The 15077-nt window shown below is 41.1% G+C and overlaps 1 protein-coding gene across 1 annotated transcript; it reads right to left on the bottom strand.

The window, feature by feature from the left end:
• Positions 1–9263: 9263 nt before the first annotated feature.
• On the bottom strand, positions 9264–14772 carry LOC118376240 (cytochrome P450 2K1-like). The gene is made up of 6 exons (XM_052520019.1): positions 14736–14772; positions 12996–13222; positions 12496–12637; positions 10463–10644; positions 10162–10306; positions 9264–10050 (listed from the first exon to the last, which is right to left on the bottom strand). Exons 1-6 carry the CDS (start codon positions 14770–14772, stop codon positions 9863–9865), a joined length of 921 nt encoding a protein of 306 aa, XP_052375979.1. The 3' UTR covers positions 9264–9862.
• Positions 14773–15077: the final 305 nt, after the last annotated feature.

Genomic DNA, 15077 nt, shown 5'->3' with positions numbered 1-15077 from the left:
AAGAGAGAATGGAACCAGCAGAGAGGGGGGAAACTATTTCTGGAAGATGGCCACTGAGAGAGAGAGAAGCTGTGCTGAAAGAACCACTAAGACGGTGACAAACCCGTGATTTATGTTTGTTGTAGTTTAAAGATGATCCTATTGTGTTCTTGTTTCATCTGGAGAAGAAGATGTGTGTTTTTCCTTGGAAGATTTTTCATTGATTATGTTAGAATGTTTTTGTTGACAAAATACCCTCAATAGAGAACCGTGTTCAATCAGAAAAACCTACTCCTGACTCGTTTATTCCACCTTCCCGCTTTAGTGACGCCTAATTACTTGGTACGCTCACAATAAATAAAAACAGTGTGGGGATGAGGTAGGTGAACATGGGTGGGCTATTTACCAATAGACTATGTACAGCTGCAGCGATCGGTTAGCTGCTCAGATAGCTGATGTTTGAAGTTGGTGAGGGAGATGAAAGTCTCCAACTTAACCGATTTTTGCAATTCGTTCCAGTCACAGGCAGCAGAGTACTGGAACGAAAGGCGGCCAAATGAGGTGTTGGCTTTAGGGATGATCAGTGAGATACACCTGCTGGAGCGCGTGCTACGGATGCGTGTTGTCATCGTGACCAGTGAACTGAGATAAGGCGGAGCTTTACCTAGCATGGACTTGTAGATGACCTGGAGCCAGTGGGTCTGGCGACGAATATGTAGGGAGGGCCAGCCGACTAGAGCATACAAGTCGCAGTGGTGGGTGGTATAATGTGCTTTAGTGACAAAACGGATGGCACTGTGATAAACTGCATCCAGTTTTCTGAGTAGAGTGTTGGAAGCAATTTTGTAGATGACATCGCCGAAGTCGAGGATCGGTAGGATAGTCAGTTTTACTAGGGTAAGCTTGGCGGCGTGAGTGAAGGAGGCTTTGTTGCGGAATAGAAAGCCGATTCTTGATTTGATTTTCGATTGGAGATGTTTGCTATGAGTCTGGAAGGAGAGTTTGCAGTCTAGCCAGACACCTAGGTACTTATAGATGTCCACATATTCAAGGTCGGAACCATCCAGGGTGGTGATGCTAGTCGGGCATGCGGGTGCAGGCAGCGATCGGTTGAAAAGCATGCATTTGGTTTTACTAGCGTTTAAGAGCAGTTGGAGGCCACGGAAGGAGTGTTGTATGGCATTGAAGCTCGTTTGGAGGTTAGATAGCACAGCGTCCAATGACGGGACAAGTCTCAATGTCCTTGAGTGGCCGAGCCAGAGCCCGGACTTGAACCCAATCTAACATCTCTGGAGAGACCTGAAAATAGCTGTACAGCAACTCTCCCCATCCAACCTGACAGTGCTTGAGAGGATCTTCAGAGAAGAATGGGAGAAACTCCCCAAATACAGGTGTTCCAAGCTTGTAAAACACAAAACGATTTAATCCATTTTAGAATGAGGCTGTAACCTAACAAAATGTGGAAAAAGTCAAGGGGTCTGAATATTTTCCGAAGACACCGCATATTTATATTGACTATGTTTCCAGTAGTAATAATAAAGAAAATTTGACTTGTTTTTCAGTGTTGGGGCCACATTTTATATGTGAATAATTAAAACATGCACATAGTGGACCTTAGATAAGTTTGTAGACTTTATACACTCAAATAAGAATATCTACAAGACCTGGAGTTAAGACTGTGCTGAAATCGGATATTGTTATTGCACACAAAGTCTATTGTAGATAACAAATGAATGAAAAATTCCTGCTGCATGTGCAGGCTAGGTAAGATTAAGAATGCTGCACTTTATATAAAGTCGTCGTATATCTCAGATGCTGTATAATGAAAGTAACAGCTCCATTTGAAAATGTAGACTAATATTTAATTTAACCCAGTGGGATTATCAGGGCTGTATTTACTAGGAACCATACAAAAGTAAACGGGCCAAAACTGGGCAGAACTAACGTGAATTTGTCCAATAAGAAACACTTGTTTTCCTTGCAAAACGTTTTCCATTTGACCTGATTTCACTAAATAAATTATATTATTTGAAAATGCAATTGACTATTTACCCTTTAATAAAAATTACTTTAAACAAAAAAATGATGCGGAAGCATTGCAAAATTCTCCAAATAGTTTAAATGAGAGAGGAATGGAAATGTTTGTTGCTAATAGGAGGCAACTTTTTTACCTCCTTGCCATTCATTAGCCAAGTTACAATAAAAGTCTTAACTTTTCTACACGAGTGCCTTTATATTTTTAAAGGGTTTGCTAATGCTTATGCTACTAGAATCTTTGTTGCTTGTTTAACTGTTCATCACCATTTCAAAGAGCACCTATCATCTGACATAGATTGCCAAAGAGGCGCTCCTCCTCTGTTTTGTTAAATAGATCATTATTAGATGTGGTAATGATCTGTAGGAACTATACTGTTTAAACCTGCTAGAATGAGTCAGAATTTATTTCTGGATACCTAGCCACTCCTCTTCTGCTAAACCTGAACCCTATAGAAGGCGGGGTCTACTTACAGTTGATGTCGGAAGTTTACAAACACCTTAGTCAAATACATTTGAACTCAGTTTTTCACAATTCCTGACATTTAATCCTAGTAAAAATTCCCTGTCTTAGGTCAGTTAGGATCACAACTGTATTTTACGAATGTGAAATGTCAGAATAATAGTAGAGTTATTTATTTCAGTTTTTATTTCTTTCATCACATTCCCATTGGGTCAGACGTGTACATACACTCAATTAGTATTTGGTAGCATTGCCTTTAAATTGTTTAACTTGGGCCAAATGTGTCGGGTAGCCTTCCACAAGCTTCCCACAATTAATTGGGTGAATTTTGGCCCATTCCTCCTGACAGAGCTGGTGTAACTGAGTCAGGGTTGTAGGTCTCCTTGCTCACCCACGCTTTTTCAGTTCTGCCAACCAAATTTCCATATTATTGAGGTCAGGGCTTTGTGATGGCCACTCCAATACCTTGACTTTGTTGTCCTTAAGCAATTTTGCCACGACTTTGGAAGTATGCTTGGGGTCATTGTCCATTTGGAAGACCCATTTGCGACCAAGCTTTAACTTCCTGACTGATGTCATGAGATGTTGCTTCAATATATCCACATCATATTCCTTCCTCATGCAGCCATCTATTTTGTGAAGTGCACCAGTCCCTCCTGCAGCAAAGCACCTCCACAACATGATGCTGCCACCTCCTTGCTTCACGGTTTGGATGGTGTTCTTCGGCTTGTAAGCCTCCCCCTTTTTCCTCAAAACATAACAATGGTCATTATGGGCAAACAGTTCTATTTTTGTTTCATCAGACCAGAGGACATTTCTTCAAAAAGTATGATATGCAGTTGCAAAGCGTAGTCTAACTTTTTTTATGGCGGTTTTGGAGCAGTGGCTTCTTCCTTGCTGAGTGGCCTTTCAGGTTATGTCGATATAGGACTCGTTTTACTGTGGATTGAGATACTTTTGTACCTGTTTCCTCGAGCATCTTCACAAGGTCCTTTACTGTTGTTCTGGGATTGATTTGCACTTTTCACACCAAAGTACGTTCATCTCTAGGAGACAGAACACATCTTCTTCCTGAGCGGTATGATGGCTGTGTGGTCCCATGGTGTTTATACTTGCGTACTATTGTTTGTACAGATTAATGTGGTACCTTCAGGCATTTGGAAATTGCTGACTTGTGGAGGAACCAGACTTGTGGAGGTCTACAATTTTTTTTCTGAGGTCTTGGCTGATTTCTTTTAATTTTCCCATGATGTCAAGCAAAGAGGCACTGAGTTTTAAGGTAGTCCTTGAAGTACATCCACAGGAAAACCTCCAATTGACTAAAATGATGTCAGTTAGCTTATCAGAAGCTTCTAAAGGCATGACAATTTTCTGGAATGTTTAAACTGTTTAAAGGCACAGTCAACTGAGTGTATGTACACTTCTGACCAACTGGAATTGTGATACAGTGAGTATAAGTGAAATAATATGTCTGTAAACAATTGTTGGAAAAATGACTTGTGTCATGCACAAAGAACATTACCTAACTGACTTGCCAAAACTATAGTTTGTTAACAAGAAATTGGTAGAGTGATTGAAAATGAGTTTTAATGACTCCAAGTTAAGTGTATGTAGAATTCCACATCACTGTCTGATCTTACAGCACTGCTTGTGGAGATCCATGGCTCTTATGGGAGGTCTTCTCCTTCTGGCCCCCAGCACGGTGACACTGCTGGGGGCTGTGCTGTTTCTGCTGGTCCTCTACCTCTTCTTCTCTGGTTCCAGCTCTGAGGAACAGGGGAAGGAGCCTCCAGGACCCAGGCCGCTGCCCATGCTTGGCAACATGCTGGACCTCGAGAATCCCTATCACTCTCTCTGTGAGGTAAGATGAAGTCCTGCATTGCTTTTAGAGAAAACCATGTTGAGGTTGTTGATATAATCTGAGGGATGTTATCTGTTTTATCTCACTTATGTAGTTTTCTTGCTATTTCACCAGGTTTGAAAAGTTCAGTAAGCAAACTGATGAATGAACTCTGGCACATTGTATATGCTTTTAGCTGGTTAATGTTGTTTAATGGTCTATTTTGTAGTGTATTTCAATAGATATGTCCTGCCCAAGTAGCCTGGTCCCAGATCTGTTTTTTTGCTGGGACCAGGCTATGGCCAAAATACTTTGTGACGGTGACCGAAGCAGTGCAAGGAAAGAGATGAGAGGCCACGTTAGACTGTTGAGATGCTCCCTAGGAGTATCCCTTCGGGATATTGTTGACAAAGCAGACCTGGGTTCAAATACATAGTGTATTTAAGTATTTGTATTTGACACTTTTCTGTGTTTTTCAGTATTTTTTAATACACAGCCAAAAACAACTACTTTTTAAAAAAAGACGCAAGTAATTGTAAATGCATTCATTCCAAACATATTTCCATTAAGGAATTTTGTCTAAATACTAAATGTTTTTGTAAGTAATTAAAATACATAGAAATATTCTAAACATATTTCCATTAAGGAATTTTGTCTAAATACTAAATGTTTGTGAAAGTAATTAAAATACATTGAATAGTATTTGAACCCAGGTCTGACCTCAATTGTAAACCACTTTCTTCACGCTATTTCTTGATTGATACATGTGATGTCCAGTTTTGTGCTTATTCATAGATCATTACGAGACATAACTGAGTCTATGGTGTACTTTATGTAAACTTTATCTGTCCAGCTCTCCAAGAAATATGGTTCCATCTTCACGGTTCACTTTGGACCCAAGAAAGTGCTTGTTCTGGCAGGATACAAGACGGTCAAGCAGGTGCTGGTCAACCAGGCAGAGGACTTTGGGGACAGGGACATCACTCCTGTGTTCTATGATATAAACCAAGGACATGGTAATAATATTTGACTCTTATTCTGGCTATGTCACATTCGTAAAGGGATAGTTCACCCAAATTGCAACATGTCTTATTTGTTTCATTACCTTGTAAGCTGTCTATGAACAAGCTAAGACTGTCACATCCTGATCTGTCTCACCTGTTTATGTGATTGTCTCCACGCCCCTCCAGGTGTCGCCCATCTCCCCATTATCCCCTGTGTATTTATACGTGTGTTCTCTGTTTGTCTGTTTCCAGTTGGTTTTGTTCATCAAACCTACCAGCTTTTCCCCCCTTGCTCCTGTCTTCTCATAGTTCCTGTTTTCTAGTTTTCCCGTTTTGACGTTTCTGCCTGCCTTGACCCTGAGCCTGTTTGCCGTCCTGTACATTTGCCCCCCTATTCTGGATTAACAACCTCTGCCTGCCTTGACCCTGAGCCTGTTTGCCGTCCTGTACATTTGCCCCCCTATTCTGGATTAACAACCTCTGCCTGACCTGACCCTGAGCCCGCCTGCCTGACCATGTTCGAATTAATATACTTTTGTTACTTCAACTTTTTTGTTAATTTACCACTGCTAAGGTCTCTCTTAGGCACGACGTGAAGCGCAGTGCTTGTATATAGCCCTTATCCGTGGTATATTGGCCATATACCACAAAATCCAGAGGCGCCTTGTTGGTGTTATAAACTGGTTACCAACATAACTAGAACAGTTAACATCCCACTGGGCACAGACGTCAATTCAACGTCTATACGACGTTGGTTCGACATAATTTCATTCAAATGTTGTGGAAACAACGTTGATTCAACCAGTGTGTGCCCAGTGGGATGTATGCATATGACTGAATGCCAGCTGAGGGAGGATAGAACTAGAGTTTTCTCTGTATCAGTAGAATCACATGTAAACTCAGACTTAAACACTAAAACAGTTCCTCAAGCTGATTTAAAAGAATGTTGATTATCTGTTTGGTTTGCTTTGTTTGTGCTTTTCAAAATTCTATCTCCGATAAGCTACAAAGGAAAGGGCTAAAAAATAGCCCATATTAATATATGCAGCTTTGGAAATAAGGTTAATGAAATCAATATCTTGCGAAACAATTGGCTCAGTGTCGTTCGGGTTTGGCCGGGGCAGGCCGTCATTGTAAATAAGAATTTGTTCTTAACTGACTTGCCTACTTAAATAAAGGTTAAATAAAAAAAAATATATATAATAATTATTGATAAACATACAACTGTTAAAAACATGACTCCATGAATTGATGAGGAATTGAAAAACGGTATGGTTGAGAGATGTGGCAAAGGTAGTGGCTAATAAGTCTGGCTGCACATCTGACTGGCCGACGTACTGCAAATTAAATGTAACTAAACTCAACAAAGGAAACTGTCTTATGAAGCCAAGATCAAGGATATGAAGAACGATGACATTTGTTTTGAGTACTTTAAATTAAATTATGGGCAGAAAGAAAAGTACAAGTTCATTTTTCATCTAATCAGATTGCATAGTTATCACAAAACCATTTGATGTTGGCAATTATTTATATGATTACTTCATTGATAGTGTACAAACTTAGGCAGAAAATGCCAACAATTAACAATAAGCCATCATATTCATGCATAAAAAAACAAATCATGAAAGAAAATTTTGAATTTTGAAGTTTGAATTTTGTAATGTTTGTGTGGGAGAGGTGGAAAAAGTATTGTTATCGATCAAACTTAGATGGAAAGCTACTGAGGATGGTAGCTGACTCTATAGCCACTCCTATCTGTCATATCTTTAATCTGAGCCTAGAGAAAAGTGTTTGTCCACAGGCCTGGAGGGAAGCCAAAGTAATTCCGCTAATAGCCAACCTATCATCTTACTACCAGCTCTTAGGAAACTGTTGGATACATTTGTGTTTGACGAAATACAATGCCTTTTCACTGTAAACAAATTAACAACAGATTGTCAGCCTACTTACAGAGAAGGGCACTCAACCTTTACTACACTGACACAAATGACTGATGATTGGTTGAAAGAAATGTATAATAAAAAGATTGTGGGAGCTGCACTGTTAGATTTCAGTGCAGCGTTTAATATTAGTGACCATAACGTGTTGAAAAATCCTATGTGTCATGGCTTTCCAACCTCTGCCGTATTGTGGATTCAGAGCTATCTATCTAATAGAACCCAAGGGGTTTTCTTTAATGGAAGCTTCTCTAATGTTAAACATGTAAAGTGTGGTGTACTGCATGGCAGCTCTCTTGGCCCTCTACTCTTTTCTATTTTTACCAATGACCTGCCACTGGCATTAAACAAAGCCTGTGTGTCATTGTATGCTGATGATTTAACCCTATACCCGTCCGCAAACATAGCTAGTAAAATCACTGTAATCCTAAACAAAGAGTTGCAATCAGATTTAGAATGGGTGGCCAGAAATAAACTTGTCCTGAACATCTCTAAAATGAAGAGAATTGCATTTGGTACAAATCCTTCCCTAAGCTCATAACACCAGCTGAATCTGGTAATTAATGGTGTGGCTGTTGAGCAAATTGGGGAAATTAAATTACTTGGTGTTACCTCAGATTGTAAACTGTCATGGTAAAAACATATTCATATGCAATGGTTGTATAGATGGGGAGAGGTCTGTCCATAATAAAGAGATGCTCTACTTTTTTGACACCACACTCCACAAAGCAAGTCCTGCAGGCACTAGTTTGAACTTTTCTTGATTATTGTCCAGTCAAAAGAAGGGCCTAGTTAAGCTGCCCAGAACAGTGGCACATTTAACAATTCATTGTAATCAGAGGGCTAATATAAATACTATGCATGCCAGTCTCTCTTGGCTAAGAGTTGAGGAAAGACCGACTGCATTATTTATTGTTTTTATGAGAAACATTCATGTGTTGGAAATTCCAAATGGATTGCAAAGTCAATTTACACACAGTACTGACACACACACTGAAGGCGTCCCCATGCTTCCCATCTGAAACACTTCGGAACCATTCGTGCAGATATTATGACGACATTATGACATTTTTATTCGTTTTGACAAGTTTGTTCATGCTCACAAAATATTTACTCAGGGACAGTCGAAGTTCGAGAGCCAAAGTCTATGTCCCTTCGTCGGTCATTGGTCAACAGTAGGGATTATTCAATTAAGTGTTTGTTGTCATTCGACTAAGATCTCCACTGTGAAAACTGTAAAAAATGTATAACACATTTCTTGAGATTAATGCTGTTTTCTGGCTACGGGCGTCTTAAGATGGACAAACAGTACTTTTACCACTTTTTCTAGTTTTTCATTTAAGGGAGTATGCGAGCACACTCGTTTAGTTCTCCTAGCCAAGATCGGCTAGAACAAAGTCGAACCAAAGCATGCGGAATCCTTTACTCCAGCCCAGAAGAAATTCAAGGAATCTTACGCAGAGCCATGAGTACTTGGAACTCCCTTCCATCTCATATAGTGCATGTGAACAGCAAACTTGGTTTCAAAAAAACAAATGAAGTAACACCTCACGGCACAACAACTCTCCCCCATGTGACCCGTACGTGTAACTGGTAGTTGCACAAAGGCACACTACACGTTAATGTTTTTAAATGTATGTAAATTATACGGTAATTTGTCTGTCATGTATTTTTTATTGTTATGTGTTGGACCCCAGTAAGACTACCTGTCGCAGTTGACGTCGGCAAATGGGGATCCTAATAAAATCTCAAATCAAATCAAATCTGTGAATAACTAAAACAGCTCCTTAAGTAAATGTTCCACATAATTCTTATGTCATCTGCGTGTTTGTTTCTGTTAGGAATCTGGCAATATGGATTCTCTCTACCATGACAACAACCTGGCATTTAGTGTTGGTAACCTGTTTGGTGCTGGTACCGACACCACCGGGACAACCCTGCGCTGGGGTCTGCTGCTAATGGCCAAGTACCCCCATATACAGGGTAAGGCTTGATACACACACACACACACACACACACACACACACACACACACACACACACACACACACACACACACACACACACACACACACACACACACACACACACACACACACACACACACACACACACACACACACACACACACACACACACACACACACACACACACACACACACACACACACACTAAAGCACTCATGGTGTTAACAGTTATAAACATTGGCAAAGGGACAAATAGAAGCATAGATTATGAAACTAGATAATGTTAACAGCCAGGTAGATGCAACTGCACTTAGTATGTGCTTAGGATGCGTCCCAATACTCTTAAAATGATTATCAATAATGCAGACCTATGCTGAAAATGAAGTAAAATAAACTTTATTCTATTAAAGTATGTTTGACTAATGCTGTCTTCAGTGCAATTAGATCTAAAAAGATAGTTGAAGTAGCCTATGAACTGATCAGACACAAAATATGAATGTATGTGTGTGTCGCACAAACTAATTTCAGGGATTGGTTATTATGAGGGTGTATTTAATATGTAATGTTTCAGTGCATATTCATTTTTTTGATTGAGTTTGCCCCACCAATGTTTTCGTGTTAAAATTGCCACTGCATCTCAGATCCGGATCACAGCACAGAGCTGGTGAGGTGAAGGGTTGAGGGTGAACCCCACGGATGGTGTGCGGTCCAGATCATTCTCTGTTACTCCAGGAGGAGGAGAGAAACTAAAGTGCTGCAGGAGGGAGGTGAAGAAGAGGAAGAGCTCCATCCTGGCCAGACCCTCGCCCAGACACACCCTACGACCTGCGAGAGAGACCAAAGATACAGAAAATAGCATGAAGTCTGTCCAAAAGGCTACCAGAATTGTTCTACTTCTTGCAATGAAACTATTTGTTATATGATGAAGTTGATTACCTGCATAAAAGGCCATGAAGGCGTCCCTCTTGACAAATCCTCCCTGCTCATCCAGAAAGTGGGTGGGGTTAAAAGTGTGGGGGCTCTCCCATTCGCTATCATCCTGTAGGACCGACGACAGTAGAGGAATCAGATGTCCCCTGCAGTGAGAGTGAAGCATAGGACACTGTTATATTCAGAGTAAAAGTGATGAAACTTGGTGTCATAAATGAAGTGCACACTTGAAAGGAGTGGATTACAAACATTTCAGGCTTATTTTATTTATTTTATCAGATTTGGGCAGCCATGTACATTATCTGATCTTGATGAAGTATCCCCGGAAGGTGACATCTCGGCGGGTGTTGTGAGGGATGGACATGGGTGCAATGTTGGCCAGTCTCTGGGTCTCATGGATCACTGCATCAGTGTAGGGCAGGTTCTTCCTGTCCTCTGCTAAGGGCTGACGACTTCCTATAACCCTGCTGATCTCCTCCAGGACCCGGTCTGAGACAGAAAGGATTTGGAGTTACTGCAGTGAAACTTATAAACCTGAGTTAATGTTTAACTTTATTAACCCAGCCATCCTACACTAGTTTCATAACCTCTGTTTCAAGTTAGCCATTTGACAATGTTTATAACTTGTAACATCATGAGTGCCTCAGTGTTTTGGCTCAGTGAATATGTGTGTGTGTGCGTTTGTGTTTATACAGTGCCTTGCGAAAGTATTCGGCCCCCTTGAACTTTGCGACCTTTTGCCACATTTCAGGCTTCAAACATAAAGATATAAAACTGTATTTTTTTGTGAAGAATCAACAACAAGTGGGACACAATCATGAAGTGGAACGACATTTATTGGACATTTCAAACTTTTTTTAACAAATCAAAAACTGAAAAATTGGGCGTGCAAAATTATTCAGCCCCTTTACTTTCAGTGCGGCAAACTCTCTCCAGAAGTTCAGTGAGGATCTCTGAATGATCCAATGTTGACCTAAATGACTAATGATGATAAATACAATCCACCTGTGTGTAATCAAGTCTCCGTATAAATGCACCTGCACTGTGATAGTCTCAGAGGTCCGTTAAAAGCGCAGAGAGCATCATGAAGAACAAAGAACAAACCAGGCAGGTCCGAGATACTGTTGTGAAGAAGTTTAAAGCCGGATTTGGATACAAAAAGATTTCCCAAGCTTTAAACATCCCAAGGAGCACTGTGCAAGCGATAATATTGAAATGGAATGAGTATCAGACCACTGCAAATCTACCAAGACCTGGCCGTCCCTCTAAACTTTCAGCTCATACAAGGAGAAGACTGATCAGAGATGCAGCCAAGAGGCCCATGATCACTCTGGATGAAATGCAGAGATCTACAGCTGAGGCGGGAGACTCTGTCCATAGGACAACAATCAGTCATATATTGCACAAATCTGGCCTTTATGGAAGAGTGGCAAGAAGAAAGCCATTTCTTAAAGATATCCATAAAAAGTGTCGTTTAAAGTTTGCCACAAGCCACCTGGGAGACACACCAAACATGTGGAAGAAGGTGCTCTGGTCAGATGAAACCAAAATTGAACTTTTTGGCAACAATGCAACACGTTATGTTTGGCGTAAAAGCAACACAGCTCATCAACCTGAACCTACCATCCCCACTGTCAAACATGGTGGTGGCAGCATCATGGCTTGGGCCTGCTTTTCTTCAGCAGGGACAGTGAAGATGGTTAAAATTGATGGGAAGATGGATGGAGCCAAATACAGGACCATTCTGGAAGAAAACCTGATGGAGTCTGCAAAAGACCTGAGACTGGGACGGAGATTTGTCTTCCAACAAGACAATGATCCAAACCATAAAGATCTACAAAATCTACAATGGAATGGTTCAAAAATAAACATATCCAGGTGTTAGAATGGCCAAGTCAAAGTCCAGACCTGAATCCAATCGAGAATCTGTGGAAAGAACTGAAAACTGCTGTTCACAAATGCTCTCCATCCAACCTCACTGAGCTCGAGCTGTTTTGCAAGGAGGAATGGGAAAAAATGTCAGTCTCTCGATGTGCAAAACTATAGAGACATACCCCAAGCGACTTACAGCTGTAATCGCAGCAAAAGGTGGCGCTACAAAGTATTAACTTAAGGGGGCTGAATAATTTTGCACGCCCAATTTTTCCGTTTTTGATTTGTTAAAAAAGTTTGAAATATCCAATAAATGTCGTTCCACTTCATGATTGTGTCCCACTTGTTGTTGATTCTTCACAAAAAAATACAGTTTTATATCTTTATGTTTGAAGCCTGAAATGTGGCAAAAGGTCGCAAAGTTCAAGGGGGCCGAATACGTTCGCAAGGCACTGTATCTATTCTTACCCTGTATATGGGGGTACTTGGCCATAAGCAGCAGACCCCAGCGCAGGGTTGTCCCGGTGGTGTCGGTACCAGCACCAAACAGGTTACCAACACTAAATACCAGGTTGTTGTCATGGTAGAAAGAATCCATATTGCCAGATTCCTAACAGAAACAAACCAGCAGATGACATATGAATTATGTACAACAGTTACTTAAGGAGCTGTTGTAAGTTATTCACAGATAATCAACACATTCTATTAAAGCCGCTTGAGGAACTGTTAGAGTTTGAGTTTACATGTGATTCTGCTGATAAGGACACAACTCTAGTTCTATCCTCTCTCATCTGGCATTCAGTCATTGTACATACATGTTAGTGGTGAACAACTCAAGTTTGTTGTGTTCTGCTGCAGTATCCAAGTGCACCACAGGGTGGAATAAAAAAAAGTTTTTACTGAGCAATATCAATGCAACACTTTGTTATGAATGAGTGAGATGCAGATTCTGCATGAAGTCTTCATACCTCCAGGGTTTGCTTTCGGACGAGGAACGAGTCCACAAAGCCTCTACACATATGAGGGTTCAGAGTCTCCTTCAGGCCCCTCACCAGCTCTGTCACCAGCATCTTCATATCAGCAACATTTTTCTTCAGCCGCGTCAGGTTCTTAATCCACGGACCCAACCAGGGAAACATGTTGTACATATATACAGAGATACAGGTAGAATACGCATAAAACTCTATTTTAATATCTGCTTAAATAAATGACTTACAACATTATTACATATAACAACATATTATACACACCAGATATGTAACGATGTGCGCTGAGAGTTGGGAAGCAAGTTCAGGGAGTCAGTGTTGAAATAAATAAAAGCAACACAAAACAAGAAACACGAACAATAAACAGACTTAACACTGGAACAGAAACAATAATGCCTGGGGAAACCCCAAATGGAGGGGCGTGTAATCAGGGAGGTGATGGAGTGAGGGGGGGGCTGATGATGCGCTGGTGTGCCCGTAACGATGGTGACAAGGTGACTATAGCTATATATTAAATATATACATATACATTAAATTACAAGTACATTTTAAAAATAAACTAAATGAAATACATATGTAATTATATTTTATGTATAAGTAGTCTAGAGGTTAGACCATCGGGCTAGTAACCGCAAGTTCGCTGGTGCAGGGACCGACGCTGGAGTAGAGAAGCAGGTACAGGGAGTCAACATTTAATGAGGAACAGACATGGAACAGGACACGAGCAGCATCAGAACTGGGTAATACACAGACGTAAGACAATCAATGCAGCAGTGAGGAACAGACATGGAACAGGACACGAGCAGCATCAGAACTGGGTAATACACAGACGTAAGACAATCAATGCAGCAGTGAGGAACAGACATGGAACAGGACACGAGCAGCATCAGAACTGGGTAATACACAGACGTAAGACAATCAATGCAGCAGTGAGGAACAGACATGGAACAGGACACGGGCAGCATCAGAACTGGGTAATACACAGACGTAAGACAATCAATGCAGCAGTGAGGAACAGACATGGAACAGGACACGGGCAGCATCAGAACTGGGTAATACACAGACGTAAGACAATCAATGCAGCAGTGAGGAACAGACATGGAACAGGACACGGGCAGCATCAGAACTGGGTAATACACAGACGTAAGACAATCAATGCAGCAGTGAGGAACAGACATGGAACAGGACACGGGCAGCATCAGAACTGGGTAATACACAGACGTAAGACAATCAATGCAGCAGTGAGGAACAGACATGGAACTGACACATATAGGGGAGGTGATAAACAGGTGATTGAGTCCAGGTGAGTCCAATAAATCGCTGTTGCACGTGTCGCTGAAAGGCAGGTGTGTGTAATGATGGTGGTAGGAGTGCGTAATGCAGGGCAGCCTGGCGCCCTCTAGCACCAGGGGGGGAAGAGCGGGGGAAGGTGTGACAGCTGGTTTGAGCACTCAACACTACTTTGCTCCAGAAGTGCTGTACTACTATGGCTGACCCTGTAAAACAACACATTTCACTGCACATATCTGGTGTCTGTGACAATAAAACACACACACACATATACAGTCGTGGCCAAATGTTTTGAGAATGACACAAATATGAATTTTCACAAAGTTCGCTGCTTCAGTGTCTTTAGATAGTTACTATAGAATACTGAAGTATAATTACAAGCATTTCATATTACATAAAATTGATGCAAGAGTCAATATTTGCAGTGTTGACCCTTCTTTTTCAAGACCTGTGCAATCCGTCCAGGCATGCTGTCAATTAACTTCTGGGCCACATCCTGACTGATGGCAGCCCATTCTTACATAATCAATGCTTGGAGTTTGTCAGAATTTGTGGGGTTTTGTTTGTCTACCCACCTCTTGAGGATTGACCACAAGTTCTCAATGGGATTAAGGTCTGGGGAGTTTCTTGGCCATGGACCCAAAATATCAATGTTTTGTTACCCAAGCCACTTAGTTACCACTTTTGCCTTATGGCAAGATGCTCCATTATGCTGGAAAGGGCATTGTTCATCACCACACTGTTCCTGGATGGTTGGGAGAAGTTACTCTCGGA

This window comes from Oncorhynchus keta, chromosome 5 (assembly GCF_023373465.1).
Source record: "Oncorhynchus keta strain PuntledgeMale-10-30-2019 chromosome 5, Oket_V2, whole genome shotgun sequence".
Classification (NCBI taxonomy): Eukaryota; Metazoa; Chordata; class Actinopteri; order Salmoniformes; family Salmonidae; genus Oncorhynchus; species Oncorhynchus keta.
Note: the sequence above shows the minus strand (reverse complement) of the source record. Positions and strands in the feature narration are given on the sequence as shown.